The 26789-nt window shown below is 39.0% G+C and overlaps 1 protein-coding gene across 2 annotated transcripts; it reads right to left on the bottom strand.

Moving 5' to 3' along the window:
- Nucleotides 1-17211: 17211 nt before the first annotated feature.
- LOC107779787 (sodium/hydrogen exchanger 1-like) lies at nt 17212-21939 on the bottom strand. Of its 2 annotated transcripts, XM_075220861.1 has the most exons (15): nt 21628-21939; nt 21265-21460; nt 21024-21142; nt 20103-20200; nt 19930-19989; nt 19785-19831; nt 19506-19700; nt 19369-19415; nt 19170-19236; nt 18968-19068; nt 18778-18879; nt 18530-18668; nt 18108-18170; nt 17893-17976; nt 17212-17723 (listed from the first exon to the last, which is right to left on the bottom strand). In XM_075220861.1, exons 2-15 carry the CDS (start codon nt 21439-21441, stop codon nt 17391-17393), a joined length of 1632 nt encoding a protein of 543 aa, XP_075076962.1. In that variant the 5' UTR covers nt 21442-21460; nt 21628-21939; the 3' UTR covers nt 17212-17390. The 2 variants fall into 2 exon arrangements, with proteins under 2 accessions (XP_075076962.1, XP_016455759.1); XM_016600273.2 differs by having other exon boundaries at nt 21265-21939.
- Nucleotides 21940-26789: the final 4850 nt, after the last annotated feature.

Raw genomic sequence — 26789 nt, 5'->3', positions numbered from 1 at the left:
TACTTTAATGGTGCAATGGATTTGTAAAAAAAAATAGTTGCACCTAAAGAAAAATGGGGGTCACCTATGAACTAAAATGTGGAAGAACGAGTGGGCTGAGCATGGAAATTGAAATAAAAGGAAGTGTGTATTAAAAGTGCTTAGGGAGGTTAGTCACTATATCCAAATATATCCTACCCGTCCCTTAGCCTACATTACAACCAAATAAAGACCTCTTGATCTTTGACTGAATAGCTCGATTAGTAGAGTACTACACTAGGGGCAAGCTTATGGTGTGTCTGTGTGACATGTGAATGTTCTTTGCTGAGAGTGAGTGAATTCTTCCTATCTTTGGTTCCTGGTTGCTTGAATTTTATGTGTGTGGAACTTCTCTCAGAATTATGATGTGAGGGCATGTGACTCAGGAAGATAAAGTGAGTTTTCACCTCTATTAGAGTAACTAGAGTGAGCATGAGTGTGGCATGGTGTTAGAGTCTTCATCTGAGGCGTGACTGTTGTACTACTTAGGTTGTTCCTTCATAATGGAGGGTGTGGCATAAAAGTGTGGTTTAACTTGCTCGAGGACGAGCAAAGGTTTAAGTGTGGGGTGTTGATAATAGGTGAATTTAATTATAATTAGGCCCTAAATAACCACCTTCTTGTATAGTTTGGATGATAAAAGTAATAAAAAAATGCTCTTATTAATGTTTTCATGCTTTGCAGGTTATATATGACCAGAGAAGGATATGGAGTACTTTTGGGATCAAATATGGAGAAAAAGAGGCCTATCATAAAATTCAAGTAAACCATGCGAAACAGCTCAAGTCAGAACTGAAAGAGGACTGTCGCGGTTCCACCGCGACCGCGGCAGAACTGCGGTAGAAGTGGGCTGCAGACAAAGTGAGAATTAGAGAGCATGTTTGGCCGTGGTTTGACCGCGACCGCGGCAGAACCGCGGCGAAGGCTGAGAACTTCAGGGACTAAAGTGCAAAACACAGGATTTTTAGCCTAAAACCCTATTTTAAACACTAGACTTCGCCCAAGAGAGGCAGGTAATGTTTTTGGAGAGTACTTTGGCAAGAAGAACAAGTGTGAGAGATCACCCAAAACATCTTGGTTTCTTCTTCTCTTTATTTTTCTTGCAAGTTTTATGACGAATATTGTTTTAGTTTATTTACCCATAGTTATGAGTAGCTAAATCCTTTGTCTAAGATTTTGATGGAACCTATTGGGGGATGAACTTCTTGTTTATGTGAATACAAATTGCTAGTCTCAATCTTTATTTGTTCAACTTTGTGTATGTTATAGTTAATTGACAGGATCCTCAATTAGTTGTGCTTATTTAGTGTGCATAACTCGGGAGAGAGTGTATATTTAGGTTATTGTTGAACAACACCACTACCAAAGTATAAGAGGGATCTATAACTGCGGGTTTAAAGGCAGGATTAGGGATAACGAAGCCTTGAGTGCAATCTAAAGTGAACTGTGTTAATTAAAGCTAGCTAGTGTATCTTGGGAGAGTGCATTGAGTATATTACTGTGATTACTCGGGAGAGATTTACGGTAAGATGAGCGTTCATGATTGATAGAGAGGTGTTGGTCAATTTGTATGAAGCATAAACAGAAGGGATTCCATCAATAGGGGAAGTCATTACCTTAGCATTTTCTCATTATTGTTTACAACCTTAGCATCCTTAGTTTACAGCTGTTTATTTACTTGCAATTTTAGTTATTGAAGACACCATCAACTGTGATTCAAACGTTTGGGGAAATTGGTTCTCAAGAGTTTAGTGGGTCTAAAGATAGTGATTGATAGGTTAACTCTCTGTGGATTCGACTCTAGGCAGAATACTCAAGTTATATTTGCATCGTCCGCATTATCCTTTTTATAAGGCATAGTTGGGCGTGATCAGTGGCCGATGCATTGAGCCGAAAGGCAGTGAGTATGGGGAGTTTGGCATATATTCCAGTTGGGGAGAGACCTCTTGCAGTTGATGTTCTAGCCTTGGCCAATTAAAGTACAATATCGAATGAATCATTACCTTTAATACGAGAAATCAATAAATCAAAACATAGTAGAAATTTCTTTTTAAGTAAAGTACAACCCCAAACGGTTTAAGAAAAATTTAATTGATAAATCAATTGAGTTAAAAATGTAACAAATTCTGAAATTTGAAGTATTGAACATATAAAAATAATAAGGTGAGGTATTGTAAACACTATGGATTCCAACACAAAGGATCACAACAGTAAAGGGATTTAAACAGTTGATACACTTGAATTATTAATAACAAGTAAACACAACAAGCAGAAAGTGCACGGCATCACTCTTCGTGCTTTAACACTCTCTCACCAAAACAATACACGACATCACCCTTCGTGCTTTACACTCTTCCTCACCCAAGCAACAATCACAAGAAATAAGGGTAAGGGAATCTATAACATCAAAATAAAATCAAGTAACAATAGAAAATCAGTAAATAAATGTAAAGGACAACATAACTCAATTAGAATTAGGAAAATTCAAGGACAAGTGCACGACATCACCCTTCGTGCTTTTACTCTCGTCCTCACCATAAGAATCAATATAAACTGCACGGCATCACCCTTCGTGCTTTTACTCTCATCCTCACCATAAAATCAATATAATCGGCATGGAATTGTACATCGTGCTGCACGACATCACCCTTCGTGCTTTACACTCTTCCTCACAAAATCATACACGGCATCACCCTTCGTGCTTTAACACTCTTCCTCACCCAAACAACAATCACAAGGAATAAGGGCAAGGAAATAAATAAAATCACAATAAAATTTCGGCAAGGGAACAATAGTACAACAATCAAATCCCGGCAAAGGAAATAACATCAAAATAATAATATCCCGGCAAGGGAGACAATATCATGATTCTCTCCCTCTCTCTCCTTTCTTCTTTCACGTTTATTTAAAAACTCAATTCATAACTTGAGCCAATGCTCTACAATGTTCAACAATTCAATTCTTAACTTGAGCCAATGCTCTACAATGTTCAACAATTCAATTCTCAACTTGAACCAATGCTCTACAATGTTCAACAATTCAATTCTCAACTTGAGCCAATGCTCTACCATGTTTAATTAACACTATACTTCCACAAGTCATATTCCTCAATAGAAATTATCATATAGAGCATATACAATACGAAACAGAGTCACATTAATGAAAGTATAAGACTTACGGTCATGCTTGACACCAACGTATAGATACTCGTCACCATGCCTATACGTCGTACTCAACAAATAACACATAACAAATAGGACACAACTCTTAATCCCTCAAGCTAAGGTTAGACCAAACACTTACCTCGCTTTGCAACCAATTCAAAATTCCAACAAGCCTTTGCCTCGCGAATTCGTGCCCGAAATTCTCAAATCTAGTCATAAACAATTCGATTCAGTCAATAAAAATTATAGGAATTAATTCCATATGAAATTCTACATTTTCTATTAAAAATCCGAAATTGCACTAAAAATTCGCCCGTGGGGCCCACGTCTCGGAATTCGACGAAAGTTGCGAAATATGAAACCTCATCCAACCCCGAGTCTAACCATACCAAAATTACTAAATTTCGATAATATTTCGACCCTCAAATCTATCCGAGAGGGTTTTCAAACTCTTCCAACTAAATTCACAGATTTAATGCCAAAACTAGTAATAGATTTGGGTAATCTAACCAAAATTAAGTTAAGAACACTTACCCCATTATTTTCTTTGAAAATCTCCCGAAAATTGCCTCTCCCCGAGCTCCAATTTGGTAAAAATGGAAAATGGGACGAGTCCCATTTTCAGAACTTAAGAATCTGCCCAGAAAATGTCGGGGGCACTGTTCTAGCAAATCAAATCCGATTGACTTCAAATTTTGCACACAAGTCATAAATGACATAACGAAGCTATGAAAAATTTTAGAACTGGATTTCGACCCCGATATCAAAAAGTCAAATCTCCGGTCAAACTTAAGAAATCTTTAGCCTTAGATTTCTAGATTCCTTGTAATGGCGATAATTTGATCTAGGGACCTCGAAATTCGATTTCGGGCATATGATCAAGTCCCAAATCGCGATATGGAACTATCGGAATGGTCAAAGCTTTTATCCGGGTTCGTTTGCTCAAAATATTGAGCGAAGTCAACTCAGTTGAGTTTTAAAACTCTAGTTCACAATTTAATCTATTTTTCACATAAGAACCTTTCGAAAAATTATACGGACTGCGCACGTAAGTCGAAGATTTATTGATAGCACTTTTCAAGGTTTTAAAATATAAAGATAATTATTTAAATTAAAGATGACATTTTGGCTGATCACACAAAGAGTCACACATTTAAACATATCTTCAATAATTTTCTTTTACTTTTGATACCCATGCAAAAAATTTGTATGTCTTAAATTTATAATACATGGACCTTATTATATACGCGAATGTCCATGACGTTATAATAGAAACAGTTTAAAACAAATGGTCTCTTTAGCATTAATCATATAAACTAAGATATTTTCTTGATTAATATAATAAAATTTTTACGAAATTACTAATTGGGTATTTCAAATGTAAATATTTTCTAAGGAAGACTATATGTTATTAAAGATATTACTTTTGATTATATACCATTCATGGAGTCACATGACATGAAAGATAAAGTATTAAAAAAAAATAAACTTAGTAAAACTTGTAAAGAATTATGAAACATATAAAAATGATAGAATCTCCGTGTGACGATCCGGACAGTCGTCTCATGAGTTACCGCTCTATTTTTCCTATTTCTACTTCGTTATGCTTTGTTTATCCGTGTTATGTGGTATCGGGTTGGTCGGATCGAGTTCGGAAAGGATTTGGTAAGGTTTGAGACACTTTGTCTCTTTAGAGTGAGTTTAAGTTGGAAAAGTTAATTGGATGTTGACTTATGTGTTAGAGGGCTCGGATATAAGTTCTGATGGTTCGGTTAGCTTCGGGAGGTGATTTGTGACTTAGGTGCGTGATCGAAATGAATTTTGAAGGTTCGTAGTGGATTTAGACTTGAATTGACAAAGTTGATATTTTGGGGATTTCCGGTTGGTAGGCGAGATTTTGATATAGGGGTCGTAATGGAATTCTGAGAGTTGTAGTAGTTCTGTTGTGTCATTTGGGATGTGTGTACAAAATTTCAAGTCATTCAGACGTGGTTTGGTTGGGTTTTTTATCGAAAGTGTAATTTAGAAGATTTTAGAAAGTTTGGCTTGAATCCGATGTGTTTTGGGTGATTTGATGTTGTTTGGGGTGTTTTGATGATTGGAACAAGTTTGCATAAGGTATTAGGATATGTTTGTGCCTTTGGTTGAGGTCTCGAGGGCCTCGAGGTGATTTCGGATGGTTGACAGAGAGGTTTGAGACTTGTTGCAGCTGCTGAACTTTGTTGCTTCTGGTATTTCCGCACCTGCGGATTGGGGACCGCAGGTACAGCGCCATACATGCAAGAGAGGAACCGCAGAAGCGGCTTGGGATTTTAATTAAAGGGCTGCAGAAGCGGCAATTTGACCGCATATGTGGTACCGCAGAAGCGGTGGGATGGTCGTAGATGCGAAAATCCCTAGACAGAAGGTATATATTGTTTCTTCGCGAATTTTTGCAAAGAACTTCATTTTTGAAGACGGGAAAGAGGCTAAGGCATAGGATCTCAAGAGAAATCAAAGGATATCGGTTGGGTAAGTTCCCTAAGCTTAATTACTTGGGTTAAGATCATTTTTCCAGTGTTTAATCATGGTTTTAGTGGAGATTAAAGGCTAAAAATGGAGGATTAGGGCTTGAGTTTAAGAGGCCTTTAAAGGAGGATTTGAGGGGCCATTTGGACTCCGATTTTAGTGTTCTTGATATACATAGACTCGTGGGAAGACGAGGAATCTATTGATAGAAAAATTATCTAAATTTCGAGACGTGGGCTCGGGGGTCAGGTTTTGGTAATTTCAGGGTTTTTGGTATTTTTCGATTGTTTTCGCTTGGGCTTCGTTCCCCTAGCATATTTTGATGTCCTCGTTCCGATTTTGGATAGATTCGACACACGTGGAGACCGATTCGAGGGGCAAAGGCATCACAGAGTAGTATTTCACCGGTTTGAGGTAAGTAACCATTGTAAATCTGGAATTGAGGGTACAAAACCTTGGTATTTGACTTGTCTTGATAAACGCGGTGACACATATACTAGGTGACGAGCGTGTGGGCGTGCAACGGTAGGGATTGTGACTTGGTCCGTCCTGTAGCGACTATTAAGCCGCGTATTTGATTTGGAAACGTTATATTATTCCGTATTTTGGATGTTTATACTGTATTATGGGTTGTATGCCATGTTTGGGGCCTTTTACCGACCTGTAGAAACCCTTAGGGGCATTTTGACTATTTTTCCTCACTATTACTTGCTAAAAACATATCCTCAGTCATGTCTTACCTGTTTAAATGTTTAAAACTAGTTTTATCTTTTCACTTCTAATTGTGAGGACTGTTTGGGCTAAGTTCCCTAATTTCTATTGTTGTGCCCGAGAGGCTGTGAGGTTAATGACTGAGAGAGGTTGAGAACCTAATAGAGAGGATATGATATATATATATTATGGATCGGGCTGCACACCGCAGCGATACTTATACACTGAATCGGGTTTCACCCCACAGCGATATGTATATTGGATCGGGCTACGCGCCGTAGCAATATGACGTTTGGACTGTAGGAGCCCTTCCGGAGTCTGTACACTCCCAGTGAGCATAGTAGACTATAAATTACGGATCGGGCTGCATGCCACGCGGTTACTATGATTTCTATTATTATGAGATATTAAAGAGCCGAGTGCTGAGAGTGAGTACTGTGTGACGAGAGTCGAGTCACGAGTGACTGAGAGGCTGCCCGAGGGGCCATATTCTGAGTGATTCCTTGCCCGAGAGGCCTTGTTATGATGTTTTCATTGATTTCACTCTTCTTTTAGATAAGCCTCTATTTGATATACCATTAAGTATTGATTCCAAATGTTTAAACTGGAAATATGATTTTATAACGAAATAAACTGTAAAGATGACCTGATATTCTGTTGATTATCCAGTTATGTATTGTTAAACTGCTCGTCACTACTTTCAATCCTTATTTACTTTAGTTACTTACTGAGTTGGCGTACTCACGTTACTCCATGCACCTTGTGTGCAGATCCAGGTGTCCGAGTGGCCGAGTAAGGCTTGCAGCTGTTTCAGTATTTGATGGAGACTTCGAGGTAGCTGCATGACGTCCGCAACCCTGTTCTCTCCCTCTTATCTTATTATCTTTCCGCATTTCCTACACTATTGATGTATTAGGTATTCAAACTTGTATTAGAGGCTCTAGACTCGTGACACCAGATTGTTGGGGCTGTGTAATTATTGTTATTTTGACCTTCCGCATATTTCTGTCATTTTACCGCTTATAATGACTTCAGTATTTAAAACCTATGTTAGAAAATGGCTTAAATGTTAAAGGAAAATGGGTCGTTGTTAGTTGATTGGTTGGCTTGCCTAGTAACATGATAGGCGCCATCACGACCGGTATTTGAGGTCGTGACAAGTTGGTATCGGAGCCTAGATTACATAGGTCTCGCGAGTCATGAGCCGGTTTAGTAGAGTCTCGCGGATCAGTACGGAGACGTCTGTATTTATCCCTGAGAGGCTGTAGAACCTTTAGGAAAAACTTCATATTCTTGAAATTCTTGTCGTGCGAACTTGTTGATCCGAGTACTAAACTTCTGTTATTCCATTCTCTCACATATGGTGAGGGCACGTGCTACCGGGCGGGGTATACGACCACCAGTTCCACCAGCTGGGGACACTAGAGGCCGAGGTCGCAGTCGAGACCGTGGTAGGGGCATAGCAGCTAGAGTAGCACCGACAGATCCACTAGCTCCCTAATTCCCGATCAGGTCCTAGTTATGGACGCTACAACAGCACCAGCTGTGCCTATTGTGATTTCAGGCCTTTAAGAGGATTTAGCTCATATCTTATCAGTGTGTACCGGTTTGGCTCAGGCGGTTTCAGTTACTACGGCCACAGCTACTTCCCAGGCCAGGGGAGGCACCCAGACTCCCGTTGCTCGCACACCTGAGCAAGTTGTGCAGGGACTCCAAACACCGAGGGCACCTCCAGCCCAGCTGGTTGCACCAGCTTAGGAGTTTGTGGTACCAGTTATGCCTGATGATGAGCAGCGTCGACTTGAGAGGTTTGGTAGACTCCAGCCTCCGACATTCAGCAGTGTAAAGGGCGAGGATGCCTAGGGTTTCTTGGATAAGTGCCAGAGGATGCTTCTTATAGTATAGATTCTTAAGACCAGTGATGTGGCATTTACTACCTTTCAGTTTTCTAGGGCTGCCTTCACTTGGTGGGAGGCGTATGAGAGGCGTAGGCCTGTTGGTGCAGCGCCCCTTACTTGACAGCAGTTCTCTATTCTCTTCCTGGAGAAGTATGTACCACAGTCGCGCCAAGAGGAGCTGCGCAGGCAGTTTGAGCAGCTGCGTCAGGGGGAGATGACAGTGGCGTAGTATGAGATGCGGTTCTCTGAATTAGCCCGTTATGCGGTTTGGATGGTTCCCACCGACCGAGAGAGGATCAGAAGGTTTGTTGATGGCCTCACATACCAGCTTCGGATTCTCATGACTAGGGAGAGAGTGACAGGTGATACCTTCGAGGAGGTTGTTGATATCGCCCGTGAGATTGGGACAGTTTGCCGGCAGAAGCGAGAGGAGAGGGATGCCAAGAGGCCTCGGGGATCTGGTAGCTTTAGCAGTGCTCCTTCGAGGGGTCAGTTCCAGCAAGGCAGAGGCCATTCATTCAAGCAGGCTCATTCAACTCACCCAGGTTACCGTGGAGCATCATCAAGTCATGGCTTTCATAGTTCTCATCAGGGACACTCATCACTTAGTGCCCTTCCAGCTCAAAGCTCGTCTCGTGCTCCATCAGTTCAGGGTTTTTCCATGCCAGGTCCTTCTACTGGTCATTCCAGTGCCAGGAGTTCCCTTCAGTCCCCATCTCCAGCACCGGGGAGTTGTTATAAGTGTGGATAGTTTGGACATATGAGGAGGCAGTGTCCTCGTCTTTATGATGTTCAGTCTTAGCAGAGGGGTCAGCCCTCGACTTCTGCTCCAATTACTTCATCACCTGCACAGCTAGCTAAGGGTAGAGGTCGGGCAGCTAAGGGCCGCCCTAGAGGAGGAGGTCGATCAGGTGGTGGACAAGCTCATTTCTATGCCCTCCCAGGCAGACCAGATGTTGCCGCTTCAGATGCCGTGATTTCAAGTATTGTTTCAGTCTACCACAGAGATGCCTCTGTATTATTTGACCCCGGTTCCACCTTTTCTTATGTGTCATCGTACTTTGCCCGTTATTTGGATATGCCCCGTGAGTCTCTTGTTTAACCTATTCATGTATCTACTCCAGTGGGTGATATTGTTGTTGTAGACCGTGTGTATCAGTCGTGTGTGGTGATTATTGGGGGTCTGGAGACCCGAGTGGATCTTTTACTATTATGTATGGTGGATTTCGATATCATTTTGGGCATGGATTGCTATTTCTGTGTCGTGCTATTCTGGACAGTCATGCTAAGATAGTCATATTGGCTATACCGGGTGTACCATGGATTGAGTGACAAGGCCTAACCGATTATGTTTCCAGCAGAGTGATCTCATTCTTGAAGGCACATCGTATGGTTGGGAAGGGATGCCCTTCGTATCTAGCCTTCGTGAGCAATTTTGGAACTGGGGCTCCCAGTATTGATTCTGTCCCAGTTGTGAGGGATTTTCCAGATGTGTTTCTTGCAGACCTGTCGGGCATGACACCGGACAGGGATATTAATTTTGGTATTGATCTGGTGTTGGGCACTCAGCCCATTTCTATTCCGCTGTATCGTATGCCACCAACAGAGTTGAAGGAGTTAAAGGAGCAGCTTTAGGAACTCCTTGATAAGGGGTTTATTCGGCCTAGTGTGTCACCTTAGGGTGCGCTGGTTCTATTTGTGAAGAAGAAGGATGACACTATGCGAATGTGCATTGATTATAGGCCATTTAACAAAGTAACAATTAAGAACAAGTATCCCTTGCCTCGCATTGATGCTTTATTCGACCAGCTTCAGGGAGCGAGAGTGTTCTCCAAGATTGATCTCTGTTCGGGCTATCACCAGTTGAAGATCAGGGATTTAGATATTCTTAAGACGGCTTTCAGGACCCAATATGGTCATTATGAGTTCTTGGTGATGTCTTACGGGCTTACCAATGCCCCAGCAGCGTTCATGCATTTGATGAACAGCGTGTTCCGGCCTTATCTTGATTCGTTTGTCATAGTCTTCATTGATGATATTCTAGTGTATTCGCATAGTCAGGAGGAGCACGCGAAGCATTTGAGAGTTGTGTTACAGAGATTGAAGGAGGAGAAGCTTTATGCAAAATTCTCCAAATGTGAGTTCTGGCTCAGTTCAGTGGCTTTCTTGGGGCACGAGGTGTCCAGCGAGGGTATTCAGATTGATCCGAAGAAGATAGAGGCGATTCAAAGTTGGCCCAGACCGTCCTCAACTACAGAGATTCGCAGCTTTCTTGGTTTGACAGGATATTATCGCCGGTTTGTTCAGGGATTCTCATCTATCGCATCGCCCTTGACCAAGTTGACTCGGAAGGGTGCTTCATTTTTATGGGCGGACGAGTGTGAGGAGAGCTTTCGGAAGCTCAAGACAGCTTTGACCACATCTCCAATGTTAGTTTTGCCATCAACTTCAGGTTCATATACCGTGTATTGTGATGCTTTGAGAGTTGGGATTGGTTGTGTGTTGATGCAGGAAGGTAGAGTTATTGCTTATGTTTCTCCTCAGTTGAAGCCCCATGAGAAGAACTACCACGTTCATGATTTGGAGTTGGCTGCCATAGTTTACGCATTGAAAATTTGGAGGCATTACTTGTATGGCATATCTTGTGAGGTGTTCACTGGTCATCTCAGTCTTCAGCATTTGTTCAAGCAAAAGGATCTTAATTTGAGGCAGCGGAGATAGTTGGGGTTGCTTAAAGATTATGATATCACTATATTGTACCATCCGGGAAAGGCCAATGTGGTAGCCGATGCTTTGAGCCGAAAGGCAATGAGTATGGGGAGTTTGTCATATATCCTAGTTGGGGAGAGACTTCTTGCAGTTGATGTTCAGGACTTGGCCAATCGGTTCGTGAGGTTAGATATTTTGAAGCCCAGTCGGGTATTAGCTTGCGTGGTTTCTCGGTCTTCCTTATATGAACGCATTAGAGAGCGCCAGTATGATGATCTTCATTTGCTGGTCCTTAAGGACAAAGTTCAGCATGATGATGCCAGAGATGTGACTATTGATGATGATGGGGGTTTTGAGGATGCAGGGCCGGATTTGTGTGCCCAATGTGGATGGGCTTCAGGAGTTGATTTTGGAGGAGGCCCATAGCTCGCGGTATTCCATTCATCTAGGTGCCACTTAGATGTATCAGGATTTGAGGCAGCACTATTGGTGGAGAATAATGGAGAAAGACATTGTGGGATATGTAGCTCGGTGTCTCAATTGTCAGCAGGTGAAATATGAGCATCAGAGACCGGGTGGCTTGCTTCAGCAGATAGTTATTCCCGAGTGGAAGTGGGAGAGGATCACTAAGGACTTTGTTGCTCGACTTCCACAGACTTTGAAGAAGTTCAATGCTATTTGGGTGATTGTGGATCGGCTGACCAAGTCCGCACACTTCATTCCCGTGTGTACTACCTATTCTTTAGAGTGGTTGGCAGGGATCTATATTTGGGAGATCGTTCGTTTGCATGGTGTCCCAATTTCCATCATTTCAGATAGAAGCACTCAGTTTAGTTTGCAGTTTTGGAGGTCTGTGCAGCGAGAGTTGGGTACTCAGGTTGAGTTGAGCACAGCTTTTCACCCTCAGACAGACGGACAGTCCGAGCGCACTATTCAGATATTGTAGGACATGTTGCGTGCTTGTGTTATTGATTTCGAAGGGTCATGGGATCAGTTTCTACCGCTTGCAGAGTTCGCCTATAACAACGCTACCAGTCGAGTATTCAGATGGCTCCATATGAGGCTTTGTATGAGAGGCGGTTTAGATCTCCAGTTGGTTGGTTTGAGCCCAGTGAGGCTAGACTATTGGGGACTGATTTGGTGCAGGATGCTTTGGAGAAGGTGAAGGTGATTCAGGAGAGGCTTCGTATAGCACAGTCGAGGCAAATGAGTTATGCTGATAGGAAGGTTCGAGATGTGTCCTACATGGTTGGGGAGAAGGTTCTGTTAAAGGTTTTACCCATGAAGGGTGTTATGAGATTCGGGAAGAAAGGGAAATTGAGTCCTCGGTTCATTGAGCCTTTTGAGGTGCTTCGAAGGATTGGGGAGGTGGCTTATGAGCTTGCTTTGCCACCCAACTTGTCGAGTGTGCATCCAGTATTTCATGTTTCTATGCTCCGGAAGTATATTGGGGATCCGTCTCATGTTTTTGGATTTCAACACGGTTCAGTTGGATGATTTGACTTATGATGTGGAGCCAGTAGCTATTTTGGGTCGTCAGGTTCGAAAGTTGAAGTCAAAGGATATAGCTTCAGTGAAAGTGCAGTGGAGAGGTCGGCTCGTGGAGGAGACTACCTGGGAGACCGAGCGGGAGATGTGGAGTAGATATCCTCACCTGTTTGAGGCTTCAGGTATGTTTCTTAACTCGTTCGAGGACAAACATTTGTTTAATTTGGGGAGGATATGACGATCCGGACAGTCGTCTCATGAGTTACCGCTATGTTTTCCCTATTTCTGCTTCGTTATGCTTTGTTTATCCGTATTATGGGGTATCGGGTTGGTCGGATCGAGTTCAGAAAGGATTTAGTAAGGTTTGAGACATTGAGTCTCTTTAGAGTGAGTTTAAGTTAGAAAAGTCAACCAAATGTTGACTTATGTGTTAGAGGGCTCGGATATGAGTTCTGATCGTTAGGTTAGCTTTGGAAGGTGATTTGTGACTTAGGAGCGTGATCGAAATGAATTTTGAAGGTTTGTAGTGGATTTAGGCTTGAATTGGCGAAGTTGATATTTTGGCGATTTCCGGTTCGTAGGCGAGATTTTGACATAGGGGTCGGAATGGAATTCCGAGAGTTGCAGTAGTTCCGTTGTATCATTTGGGATGTGTGTGCAAAATTTCAGATCATTCGGACGTGGTTTGGTTGGGTTTTTGATCGAAAGCATAATTTAGAAGATTTTAGAAAGTTTGGCTTGAATCCGATGTTTTTTGGGTGATTTGATGTTTTTTGAGGTGTTTTGATGATTAGAACAAGTTTGAATAAGGTATTAGAATATGTTTGTACCTTTGGTTGAGGCCCCGAGGGCCTCAGGGTAATTTCGGATGGTTGACAGAGAGGTTTGAGACTTGTTGCAGCTGCTGAACTTTGCTGCTTCTGGTATTTCCGCACCTGCGGATTGGGGACCGCAGGTGCGAGAGAGGAACCACAGAAGCGGATTTTGAGAATTTGTCAGGGACCGCAGATGCGGTATGGGACCATACCTGCAGAGTCGCAAGTGCGGAAGACTGAGCACAGAAGCGGCTTGGGCTTTTAAGTGACGGACCACAGAAGCGGCGATTTGACCACATAAGCGGTGCTGCAGAAGCGGTGGGATGGTTGCAGATGCGAAAATCCCTGGACAGAAGGTATATATTGCTTTCTTCGTGAATTTTTGCAATGAACTCCATTTTTGAAGACGGGAAAGAGGCTAAGGCATCGGATCCCTAGAGGAATCAAAGGATATCGGTTGGGTAAGTTCCCTAAGCTTAATTAATTGGGTTAAGATCATTTTTCTAGTGTTAAATCATGGTTTTAGTGGAGATTAAGGGCTAAAAATGGAGGATTAAGGCTTGAGTTTAAGAGACTTTTAAAGGAGGATTTGAGGGGTCATTTGGACTCCGATTTTAGTGTTCTTGATATGCATAGACTCGTGAGGAGACAAAGAATCTGTTGATGTAAAAAAAATTTGAATTTTGAGATGTGGGCCCGGGGGTCGGATTTTGGTAATTTCGGGATTTTTGGTATTTTTCGATTGTTTTTGCTTGGGCTTCATTCCCTTGGCATATTTTGACGTCCTCGTTCTGATTTTGGATAGATTCGACGCGCGTGGAGGCCGATTCGATGGGCAAAGGCATTGCGGGGTAGTATTTTACTGGTTTGAGGTAAGTAACCATTGTAAATCTGGAACTGAGGGTACAAAACCCCGGTATTTGACTTGTCTTGATAAACGCGGTGACGCACATGCTAGGTGACGAACGTGTGGGTATGCACCGGTAAGGATTGTGGCTTGGTCCGTCCCGTAGCGACTATTAAGCCGCGTATTTGATTTGGAAACGTTATATTATTCCGTATTTTGGATGTTTATACTGTATTATAGGTCGTATGCCATGTTTGGGGCCTTGTGCCGACCTATAGAAACACTTAGGGGCATTTTGACTATTTTTCCTCACTATTACTTGCTAAAAACATATCCCCAGTCATGTCTTACCTGTTTAAATGTTTAAAACTGGTTTTATCTTTTCACTTCTAATTGTGAGGACTATTTGGGCTGAGTTCCCTAATTTCTATTTTTGTGCCCGAGAGGCTGTGAAGTTAATGACTGAGAGAGGTTGAGAACCTAATTGTGAGGATATGATATGTATATATTATGGATCGGGCTGCGCGCCGCAGCGATACTTATATGGATCGGGTTGCACGCCATAACGATATATATACTGGATCGGGCTGCACGCCGCAACGATATGTATATTGGATCGGGCTGCGCGCCGCAGCAATGTGACGCTTGGGCTGTAGGAGCCCCTTCGGAGTCTGTACACCCCTAGTGAGCGTAGTCGACTATAAATTACGGATTGGGCTGCTCGCCGCAGCGGTTACTATGATTTCTATTATTATGAGATACTCAAGAGCCGAGTGCTGAGAGTGAGTACTGTGTGACGAGAGGCTGCCCAAGGGGCCATATTCTGAGTGATTCCTTGCCCGAGAGGCCTTGTTATGATGTTTTCACTTATTTCACTCTTCTTTTAAATAAGCCTCCGTTTGATATACCGCTAAGTATTTGATTCCAAATGTTTAAACTAGAAATGTGATTTTTTAACGAAAATTGATTTTTAAATTGTAAAGATGACCTGATATTCTGTTGATTATCTAGTTATGTATTGTTGAACTGCTCGTCACTGCTTTCAGTCCTTATTTACTCTAGTTACTTACTGAGTTGGCGTACTCACATTACTCCCTGCACCTTGTGTGCAGATCCAGGTGCCCGAGCGGACGAGTGAGGGCTTGCAGCTGTTTCAGTATTTGACGGAGACTTCAAGGTAGCTGCATGGCGTCCGCAACCCTGTTCTCTCCCTCTTATCTTATTATCTTTCCGCATTTCCTAGACTATTGATGTATTAGGTATTCAAACTGGTATTAGAGGATCTAGACTCGTGACACCAGATTGTTAGGGCTGTGTAGTTGTTGTTATTTTGACCTTCCGCATATTTCTGTCGTTTTAACGCTTATAATGAATTTAATATTTAAAACCTGTGTTAGAAAATGGCTTAATTATTAAAAGAAAATGGGTAGTGGTTAGTTGATTGGTTGGCTTGCCTAGTAACGTGATAGGCGCCATCACGACCGATATTTGGGATCGTGACACTCCGAATAAACACTAAAATGATAGTCACAAGTCACAAGTAACTGTAACGGCATTTGAGAAAAGCAAGTCCGCAAAGATAGAGATAATATAGATTGGTGTTCAACAGACCCTATATGAAATCAATTCACTTTAGCATTAGAGGTTAGACCAAATTGAAGATATATAGTAGAAGAAAAATACCGCTAAAAGGCAAGGAGTTTAATTTTTATGGCATGAGATGAATTAGTTAAATTTATACCAGAATAATCATTCATATGAGAAGTTGGCAAAATGAAGATCTCTTTGAATTCTCTGTTTGTCGATGATGCCATGTATTGGAGCATTAACTCTAAAGGTTGCAACGGTTAAAGACTATTATTGAATGAAAAGGTTAGTTATTATACGATTGAACGGACACAACTATTCTAAAAATGAACACTTCAAATTAGTTTTATTCTTTTTAATTGAATATTATTATTAACTAATATTAAAATGGGTAAAAGATTCCATCATTTTTATGGGTATTTTTGTAATTTAATTTTAGGCTTAGAGGCTTCCCACTTTTAATATAGTATAGATAAATATAAATATAAATAGATAAAAATATTGGAATTTTTTTTTATGTAATGTCTCTTGTTACTCCACTGTTGCCTTAAAAATTTAGATTGAATACTTTGATTCTTTCATATGATATCAATGCCAAACTTTAGTGATTCTGTTGTCATATTTGTTTTTTTTATCTTCATGTTCAATTGCTATTGTCTCCTCCCTCTATCGGCCCACCCATAAAGTTGTTCTGAGCTCACTCTCTTTCTTTCAATCAAAATTCGATCAACTGAATCACTAACATTGCGTCGGGTATTATCATGTCAATCCTAATTTAGGGAGAAATTCAAAAATAGCCAGATTTATAACTGATCGTTCAAAAACAACCCAATTTCAAAAGTAATCGAAATTTAGTCATTTTTTATGTAAAGATAAATCTGAACGAAAATACTGTTCAAACCCCGGAAAATACGCCAGTATATTATACTGGAGTCCCAACATAAGTATGCTTGAACTCCAACATATTATACTGGAGTTCCAGGATAAGTATGCTGGAACTCCAGCATAATATGATGGAGTTCCAGCATAAGTACACTGGAACTCCAGCATAATATACTGGAGTTCCAGCAAGTATAATTGTCCAGTATAATATACTGGAGTTTCGAGCACCGGTGCTCCAGTCTCCATTATATTATACTGGAGTCAGCAAAGTTTACCGGTCCAGCATAATATGCTGGAGTTCATACACAGGTGCACCGAACTCCAGTATATTATGTTGGACCAGTCTCTGTTGCAGCAAAATAATGGCTATTTTTCATTAACTTTATAAACGCTGGTTATTTTTGAATGACCAGTCCGAAAACTGGCTATACCGTGCTATTTTTACCCTAATTTATCTACTCAAGGCCCAGAGCCTTCCCTCTCTACTTAAATAACGAAAAGGTCTTTTTAAAAAAAAAAAAGAAGAAATACTAGGTCCACGTGTAACCTCTTCATTGGATTACACTATGGAAGGATGTCAGAGAATACACTTACCTCTCATCGGTTGTATAATGATTCTCAAAAAAGTTTATAATGACCTAGATCCCTTAACCATTGCCTTAAAATTTAAGGTCGGATGCTCTAAAAGTTTTAACCAAAGAGAAACATTCAAAGTTAATTAACCGAAAAGGAAGGAGTTCAAACCAAAACTTGTTTCTCGCCCTCACAAGACTGAATGGACTTTCTGACTTTCCATCAATGCCATTGTTGGTTCACTTCCTTCAGTCGGTGTTCCAGGAGCATAAGGTACAAAACCTCGTCCCCCGAAAACAGGACGCATGAATGTATTATCGAACTTTCTCCAGTAATAGTGCACTGTATAAGAAGGGGTACTTAAGAACATCCGCAAGCTGTTTGGACGGGGAAAATTGTGGGCTCCTAGATCGGCTTCCGAGTCTCGTCCATTGCCTAGAAGTGGCACATTAATGAAAGATTTTGGAGTCCCTGGTGAGGGTAGCAATAGTCTAATCAATGGTTTTGTCATCAAACCAAATACCTGCAAAGGCCAGAAATTTTTAAAAAATGATGATTAAGCTTCATATAGAAGTCCTCCAAAATGTCTCCTACTCATCCTTTGTTTTCCTCTAGTACTTTTCTTATCTGATTGATAAGATGAAATTACAGAAGACGTAATCACAACTCACAAGAAAGCTAAGATTTCTTACCACTGTGCTGAATAGGACAACTGTGATAGTACTTGTGATCATTATTGCATTGCCGCGCAACTGAGTATGACCTTCTTTAGTAAACTGAAATCATGAAAAGGAGTAACTCGGATAAATTTCTTGATATACAATCATGAAAAAGGAGTTACTCGGATATACAATGTAGAAAACAAACCTGTGCATTAGGTAATAAACTATAATAAAAAATAATCTACCTGATTATAAGCAAGGGCCATAGAAACGGCACCTCGCATAAGGCCAGCCCAGCATATTATGACCTGCAAAATCAGTGAAGGGATAACATGAGAAGCCAAACAATTAAGAGGTTCTAAGGGCAGAATATAATATTATTAGAGCAAAGTTCCTCATTTCATTTTATATGGTGATGTTTGATTGGGTAGGGAGTTTAAGAACGAAAGAAAAACTTTTGGCACATTTTTATAAAATTGTGGTATTAAACATGTCACGACATTTTTATAATTATAAGAGCATGTAATTAAAGGTAAAATGGAAAGTTTAGATTTAAAGAGTTTCAAGAATATAGAAAAGTGATATTATTTTCGAAACTGACTAAAAAGGAAGAGTGTCATATAAATGGTAAAATAAAACCTAGGGAGTATTATTAGGAGATATATACCTGCTGCTTGAAGTCAATCTTCTCATGTGGAGACTTCTTGGTCAAGTTGGATAGAAATGACAAGGGGAAAACAAAGGCTGCCCTTCCAACCAAGACAAGTCCCAATAGTATTGAGCTAACCTCAACTGATATTCCAGGGCTGGTAAACCAAAAAAGAAAAGATGTGCACAATCTTTCTATCACTCACTCACATAGGATCAATACAGTTATGCGGTTAAAAATGGACTTCAATAGATGTGAGAATTTACCTGTCGCTAACAAATCTCCACTTTTCAATGTCCAAAGCATCCATACCAACATAGAGGAATATGAAAATTTCAGCAACAAACGATAGCGTAGCAAAGGTGTGCCTAAACAATAGTTGAAGAGAGTACATCAGAGAAGCATTGATTATGTCTAGTCAATATGGTTTCAAAATTCTCTGTATGCATGTCATACTTGGTGGTGCATCTTGAGTTCTCAGTCACGTTATGCCAGGTGTAGTGGGACATCACAATCCCGCAAAAGAACACCGTGAGAATTGCGCTTAAATTGAATAACTGCAATCAAATAGTGACTGTCACTCCAAGTGTCAAAATGATTCAGTGTTGTCAGAAAGAGCGAGAAACATTAGCTCTGCTCCTAAGCTGGAACTACTTACTTCAGCAAGCATGTAAGATAGGTACGCCATGAGTATCATTATAGAAACTTCACGATCAGTGGAGTGCCTGAAGTTAATCAGAAAGTAAGTCATCAACTCCCAATATGCAAATTCTCAATCAATTATATATATAGTTGCAATTCCATACTGAAGAATGGATAAGAGGAATGTTTAGAGTTGGAAGAAATTATTTACTAACCTTCCAAAGCAGAGCTTCTTAATAATATAGGCACTCAATAGACCAGCCTGCAGCAGGGGAAGAAGTAAATGTTACTTGCTGCATTAATAACCAAAGTCGCGTGCATTTAAATAACAAGGAGAGAAACAGAAACTCACGACAAACCCCAGGAAGGTGCTTGAGATAAACAAGTATAGAAAGTTTCCAAGTAATTGCAGGGCAATGCTAGTGTTGATATGAGACAAGTCAAAGTTCTGGACAGCATTGAATAAAACTACAGATGTAGCATCATTTAAAACACCTTCCCCAAAGACTAAACTGTACAATAATGGCGTTTCGTCCTGATTAAGCACCTACATTATGCAATGGATAATGTCAGTAAGTTAAGTGCCTGATACTTGACCAGAGTCTCTATAGTGTTGACAAGCTATACTCACTTGTAAGGTGCAAACAGAATCTGTTGCAGAGAAGATTGCTCCAATTGCTGGAAATAACCAAGAATGGATAGAAATTATCAAACACATTTGTAGTATTTTTTTGTACATAAATAAGTGATTAGCAGGAACATGCAGCTCGAAGTACCAAGGTAATCTCCAATTTCAAGTTTCCCAATATTCATTTTCCTGAAAATTCCAATAGCACCTGACATGAAAATAAATGACATTAACAATGGCACTATCTAGAGCAAAAGAAAAGTGCTAGCGATTTCCACACAAGAAAAAACAAAGAAACGCAATAAGGATTACGGTGCCCACCTAATGATATGATTACAAAAGATATCAGAGTACCAAGTGCCCCAAAAAGTATGATAGTCATGAAATTGCGGAAGAATTGTTTCTTTTTCACCTGGAACCTGAGGAGAATAGATTAAGGTGGAGAAAAAGTTATGTTCATTGGAGTTCTACTGGACAAAATAAAAGAACTAGTTAAATGAAATAACCAGCAGATGCACTACAAAGATTTATTAAATAGTAATGAGTTTAGAGAAGATGAGAAGGGTTGCACTGTAATTAAAGAGAAATATTAATTACAACTAAGTATAAACTAGAATTTCCTAAATTGATGATCCCAATGAACCAAAACCTTAGAAACTCAGGCAAGCTCAAAAACAAAAAACAAAGTACAAAGCTTTCGATTAAATTAACTTAAACTTTTAGTTGACACACGTGACGTATATTTTTATATTTGATCCTCTTTCCTTTTTTAACATAATATTCTAAAAATAGATTTTCACTTTCACTTGTCACTTTTAGCATATAAAAAAAAACAATTTCTTTTTTCCTGTTATACCCATAGTATTAATTACTCATTTCAAATCATTTCTCAAATCCATTAAAAATATGCATCAATTAATATGGGTATCATGGTAAATTATACACTTCATTTATTATTTGTTTAGGGAAATGCAAAGTCCACAATAGACGAGTAAAAGTGAACGGAAGGACTTATCAAAAACGAAATTTAAAATTCAAAGTATTTAAACTTCTGATTTCACGTTAATGACATGTTTTTGTAGATTTCATTAATATCTCTTTATTTCTCTCTTGTAGCCTTTAAAATATCTCGGAAATTCTAAAACTACTTTTTATATGTTCCAAAAAATATTTCTTTCCTTCTTCAACCTCGTGTCTCGTCAAATACAGTAAAGGAGGGAGTAATAGAAATGGAAAACCTACCCAGCATTAAAAATGATCGGTGGAAGAAGATAAATAAAGAAAAGATCTGCGCTGAACATGAAAACATGCGAACTCTTCCCTCCACTTATTAGTAGAATCCAAACTCCCGTGCACAGGCCCTGTGATCCATAACAAATAACAAGCACAAATAGTGCCAATGACAGGTAAAGCTGATCATATCAGTTTCATCAAAAGGCGAAGATAACACGTAGTGATGATCGTCAGCAAATAATGGACTCACAATCGTAAGAGCAGTTATCGACTCATTCATCCAGCGGTTCTCCTCCAATAGATGACCAATCACGATACACGCGCACATAAGTGCAACAAATAAGTTTATTGACACCACAGACCCATGATCTAAGGTCCATAGCATCTTCAGCTTTTCCAGCAGCGCCCCGATGTCAGACCCCGCCATTGAATTCGTCAAAGAGGTACTTCAAAATCATTAATTAAAAAGTTTTTATCATTTCAGCAATTAGTTAACTCAACTTCCTTTTAAAAGACACCGAAATTCAGAATCCGATATAAAAATCAATCACACCAAGTATACCGGATATAGAAGGACAATTGAATGAGATGTAAGCAATTAATAACAATGTACCAATCAAAACAGCAGTAATGAGCAGAGATAGAGAAATGTTTCCGCTCAGAAAAAGAGCTGCTTCTTCAGACACCAATAGCAATTCACAGATTCAGAGACAAAAACTCTCTAAAACCAGCTGAAATTCAAGTTACAAAATCAAGGAATTCAAGCTCTCAATGGTAGATTCGAAATAGGAGACATGTTGAAGAAAATTCGACAATGATAATGAAAAAGAATAATCCTCAGGGCCGAGCCAGAAAGGACAGGAATTGAAAGGGAATATATATTTGGGTGGGATTAAGGAAACATATTTGAGTTTTAAATTTCCTCAGGGTGATCGTGACCGTTGAGGGATCAAAGTAGGTGCTGAGTTGGCACTTCTCCGTACGATTTTACGGGATCGAGGAAGAAGCTCCGGCTAACTCTATGACAGCAGTCACGGCAAATATAGGATTTTTTTTTTGGTCTTATAAATATAGGATAAATATATGCACACACAGTAAAACCCGCCAAAAATTAACGGATTTATTTCTATATAATTTTTTTTGTCTCGAATGTATTTAATATTTTTGCAATTCATTTGAAGTAAGTTACGACTATCATGCATAAAGTTATTCTTACAATTTTGTTGTTATGATATAAATCTTAGGACTAATATTTCCGGCTAACGGTGTGACAACAATTGCGACAAATGTTGTATATATGAAATAAATCAAGTCGAAAGAGGAACCCGCCAAAAACTAACGGATTTATTTTTATATTTTTCTCTTGTCTTGAATGCGTTTGATACTTTTGCAATTCATATAAAGTAAGTTATAACTATAATCTAAAAAGTTATTCTTACAATTTGTTGTTTTGATTTAAAACTAGGACTAATAGTTCCGACTAACTATGTGACAACAATTACGACAAATGTAGAATATATGCACAACAAATTAAGTTGAAAGAGAAACCCGCCAAAAACTAACTAGTTTTGTTTATATATTTTTCTCTTACCTTGAATGTGTTTGATACTTTCACAATTTATATTAAGTAAGTCATGACGACTAAAAAGTTATTCTTACAAGTTATTGTTTTGATATAAAACTAGGACTAATAGTTCGGGCTAACTTTGTGACAACAATTGCGACAAATGTAGAATATATGCATAACAAATCAAGTCGAAAGAGGAGCCCGCCAAAAACTAACGGAATTATTTTTATATTTTTCTCTTGTCTTGAATGTGCTTGTTATTTTTGCAATTCATATTAAGTAATTAAGTTATGACTCTAATCTAAAAAGGTATTCTTACAGTTTTGTTGTTTTGCCTTAAAACCTTAGAACTAAATATTTTTCATGCATCTTATTAATTAGGAACATTTGTTAAAGCTAAAGAGCTATTTATTTAGGCTTTTCTTGAAGAGAATATGGAGGAAAAGGAGGGTCCACCATCCGATTATTATGTCCCCGTTTTGTAATATTTGAAAGTAAAAATGTGTACTTATTAAATAGAAGTTTCGCCTTTTGTCTTCCACTAGTTATTGCACCTTTCTAGACACTGACTTATGAAGACGGGTTCTAAGACCACAAACCACTTAGGTGAAATATAAAGAATAATCCCGCTACATGTCTGTAACTGATCTGGATTTGAAACTTACCTTCTTGTTAATTCATTCAAAAGAAATAAAAGAAGTAAAGAAAAAGAAACTAAAGGATTCCATTATAATATGATGACAATGTCTAGTTTAACATAATATTTTACACCATCAAGTTGCCTTTTTCCTATTGTAACATGTAATATGTTTTATTTTCAAGATTATAAAATGCATATTCTATAAATGGTTATCTAAAACGAAAAAGAATAAAAAATATCTTTTAATTATGAGAAATAGAGCAAATTTGTCCTTATTTTGAATTTATCCTTATCATTAGCTGCCATTGTCATTCATTTTTTGTCAATATTCTATAAAATTTAAAGGTTTTTCTCTTTTGTTTTAAAGAATATTTACGTTTCTAGTTGAGCTAGCTTATTGTCAATTATATGCATACTGTTCTTCTCCTCTATATATATTTCAATATGATTGATAAAATACCATATCAAATGATACACTTAGTAAGTTTATCTTCACCACTACAATTGTTTGTTTTGGATGTTTGTTGAAATTTTATTTTAAATAAAAAGGAAGAACTAAAGAATATGGAGCGAAGAGAGGAGAGAAAAAATTGAAATTGGAGGAGAAAAATAAAGATGAGTTGTAATAGCTACGGGAGAGATAGAAAGAGAGAGAGGTCCAATGTTCTGCTCTTACTAAAGGAGGAGGAGAGAGAGGAGATGAGACATAAAAGGAAAAGACTGTAATGGAATTTCGTAATTGAAGGCACTAATAATGAGTTGAAAGTCTTTTAAGGAAAAATATAAAAATTATAAAGAAGGAATTTTTACCTTCCTATACTAAATATGAAATTTTATTACCTTCCATGATCAAGTTTTAACTTAATTACATGGGTATATACAATTTACCAATTATATACGACTTAGTTTTAAATGAGTATCTCTTTATATTAGGAATTGAATAGGTAATCCCCATCCCTGCACTCTCTCTCCCTTTCTCTTTCTCTCCTTCTCTAACGTTTTTCCCCAATTCTCTTCCTTCGTTTTTCTCTACTTTTCATCCCCTTTTCTAGGAAATTCATCGATGAATTTCAATTGTTATAATATAGAGTTTGAAGTTAGTAATTTCCTTTCATGTTGCACAATTGGTGTTCGAATTGAAATTGTCAATCAATAAATTTTGAAAATATTTGATTCTCCACCATTGACAGCTATTAAAAAGCTCCGAAACTTTGAATTCGAATTTGGGTTTCAAAAACTATTTTTTGTTTGAATTGGGTATTGTTGCAAACAATTAAAAATATTCTTTAGAGTTTATATCTCAATTATGAGGGTTTTTGGTGAAGATTAAACTTGATTTTGCCTGAATTTCATATTGAAACTCGAAGAAGAAGAAGAAGAAGAAGAAGAAGAAGAAGAAGAAGAAGAAGAAGAAGAAGAAGAAGAAGAAGAAGAAGAAAATGACATATAATACAGTTACGAAATCGTATTAAAGTTGTATTATAGTTGTATGTAAATTATATTTAAATTGTATTATGTTGTAGTTATATATTTTTTATTTGAATATTACATGAAAGTTAAAAAATAGTTGTATAATGTATAAATCATTGTATGAAGTTTGTATTTAAGTTATACATACTATTTACATAAAGTTGTTGATATGTATCAAAATTGTATTAAGAAAGGAATTTTTGATTGAAATTTTTGAGAGGAAGAAGAATACACCGCATACAAAATATATACAAATCATATACAAAATACATACAAAAGACATTGTATAAAATTTGTATGAAAATCGTATTTAAGTTGTATGATGTTGTAGTTGTATTTAACTAGGTAAAGATGATGTATGAAAGTTGTAGATAGGTCATAAAAAAATTGTATATTAGTCGTATAAAGTCTGTTTTTAGTTTATATATCGTTATATATGTATTAAATGTGTATCAAAATTAAATAATTCGGCATTTAACTTATCTGGTTTAGATTCCAAATAAAGCATCGATAGCTTACTGAAAATTTCTTGTATAGTTTCGAAGGCATATGTACCCTCTAAATACAAATACATAGACGATAATCATAATGATTAATGTGGGTGAAAATTATTACGACCATGAGTTATGATCGTACTCTTGCATTAATTCATGGGAATAGTTTAGGATACAAGAATATTTCTGAGCATTTAAAATAAATTCTTTCGACTTTTTCTATGTTTCAGAAAAGCTAAACCGTATTTGTGATTTGTACCTTTCATTATCGTCCATACATAGAGGATGTGATTCTTAAATAATACTTTCCTTTTTTTCATTTTATATAAATACTACAGTTAAGGCACTATTGGAATGTCACGATCCAAATTTCTCTCCGTAACGTTGCGTGATAAATTGGTATCAGAGCTCTAGGTTCATAGGTGTTATGAGTCACAAGCAGGTTTAGTAGAGTCTTGCAGATTGGTACGGAGACGTCTGTACTTATCCTCAGGAGGCTATGAAACTTTTAGGAAAAATTTCACTTCTTTGATTCCTGATCGTGAGAACTTGTTGACTTCGGGATTCTAAACTTCTGTCTTTCTATTCCCTCACAGATGGTGAGGACACGTATAGCCGGATCAGATGACCAGACACCCATGCCCCCTACTGGAGTTGCCAGAGGCCAGGGATGGGGTAGAGGCCAATGATGTCCACGTGGTGTAGTTAGAGCACCCGCACGAGCTGCTATAGAGGATCCACCAATAGCTCCAGTTGTAGGGCAGGTACCTGAGATGTCTGTTACTGCACCAGCACTACAAGAGACTCTCGGCCAGTTTCTAAGCATGTTCAGCACCTTAACTCAGGCGGGATTGATACCACTTGCTCTCGCCACATCTCAGGCTGGGGGAAGAGCATAGACTCACGCCGCCCGTACCCCAGAACATCGAGTCTAGGACGACCAGGTTCCAGAGGTCATACTAGTGCAGCTGGTAGCCCTAGTTCGGCACGAGGCTAGGGCAACAGTTTCTGAGGACGAGTAGCTCAGGCTCGAGAGGTACAAGAAGTACCACCCTCCTACTTTTAGTGTCTTGGCTTTAGAGAATGCCTAGGGTTTTCTTGATGAGTGCCACCATATCCTCCGTACTATGGGTGTTGCAGAGTCTAATGGGGTTTACTTCACTATGTTCCAGCTCAGAGGAGCAGCCTATCAGCGGTGGCGAGCATATGAGTTGGATAGTTCAGTCGAGGTAGCTTCGCTCACTTGGACTCAGTTCTCGGATATGTTCTTGAGTGAGTATGTTCCAAAGAGTCTTAGAGATGCATGGCGCACAGAATTTGAGCAGTTGCTCCCGGGTTCTATGACCGTGTCGGAGTATGTGGTTTGGTTCAGTGATTTGGCTAGGCATGTACCAGCCTTGGTTGCTACTGTTTGAGAGCTGGTCTGTCGAGTTATCGAGGGGCTCCACTCCAGTATCAAATTTAGCATGGCCTGAGAGTTAGAGATGGACATCGGATACCAGTAGGTAGTGAGGATTGCTAGGAGATTGGAGGGTATGCTAACTTGGGAGAGAGAGGAGAGAGGCCAAGAGGTCTCGATAGTCTTGCACATACAGTGGTGTCAC

The sequence above is a fragment of the Nicotiana tabacum genome, chromosome 8, assembly GCF_000715075.1.
Source record: "Nicotiana tabacum cultivar K326 chromosome 8, ASM71507v2, whole genome shotgun sequence".
NCBI classification, from domain to species: Eukaryota; Viridiplantae; Streptophyta; class Magnoliopsida; order Solanales; family Solanaceae; genus Nicotiana; species Nicotiana tabacum.
This window is presented reverse-complemented; position numbering and strand designations above follow the sequence as displayed.

Coding starts and splice junctions, on each gene's coding strand:
- LOC107779787 (XM_016600273.2), bottom strand. CDS start 21,441: ATGGCGGGGTCTGACATCGGGGCGCTGCTGGAAAAGCTGAAGATGCTA. Junction 21,143..21,264: donor CGATAACTGCTCTTACGATT/GTGAGTCCATTA, acceptor TATGGATCACAG/GGCCTGTGCACGGGAGTTTG. Junction 19,701..19,784: donor ATTCTGTTTGCACCTTACAA/GTGAGTATAGCT, acceptor TGCATAATGTAG/GTGCTTAATCAGGACGAAAC.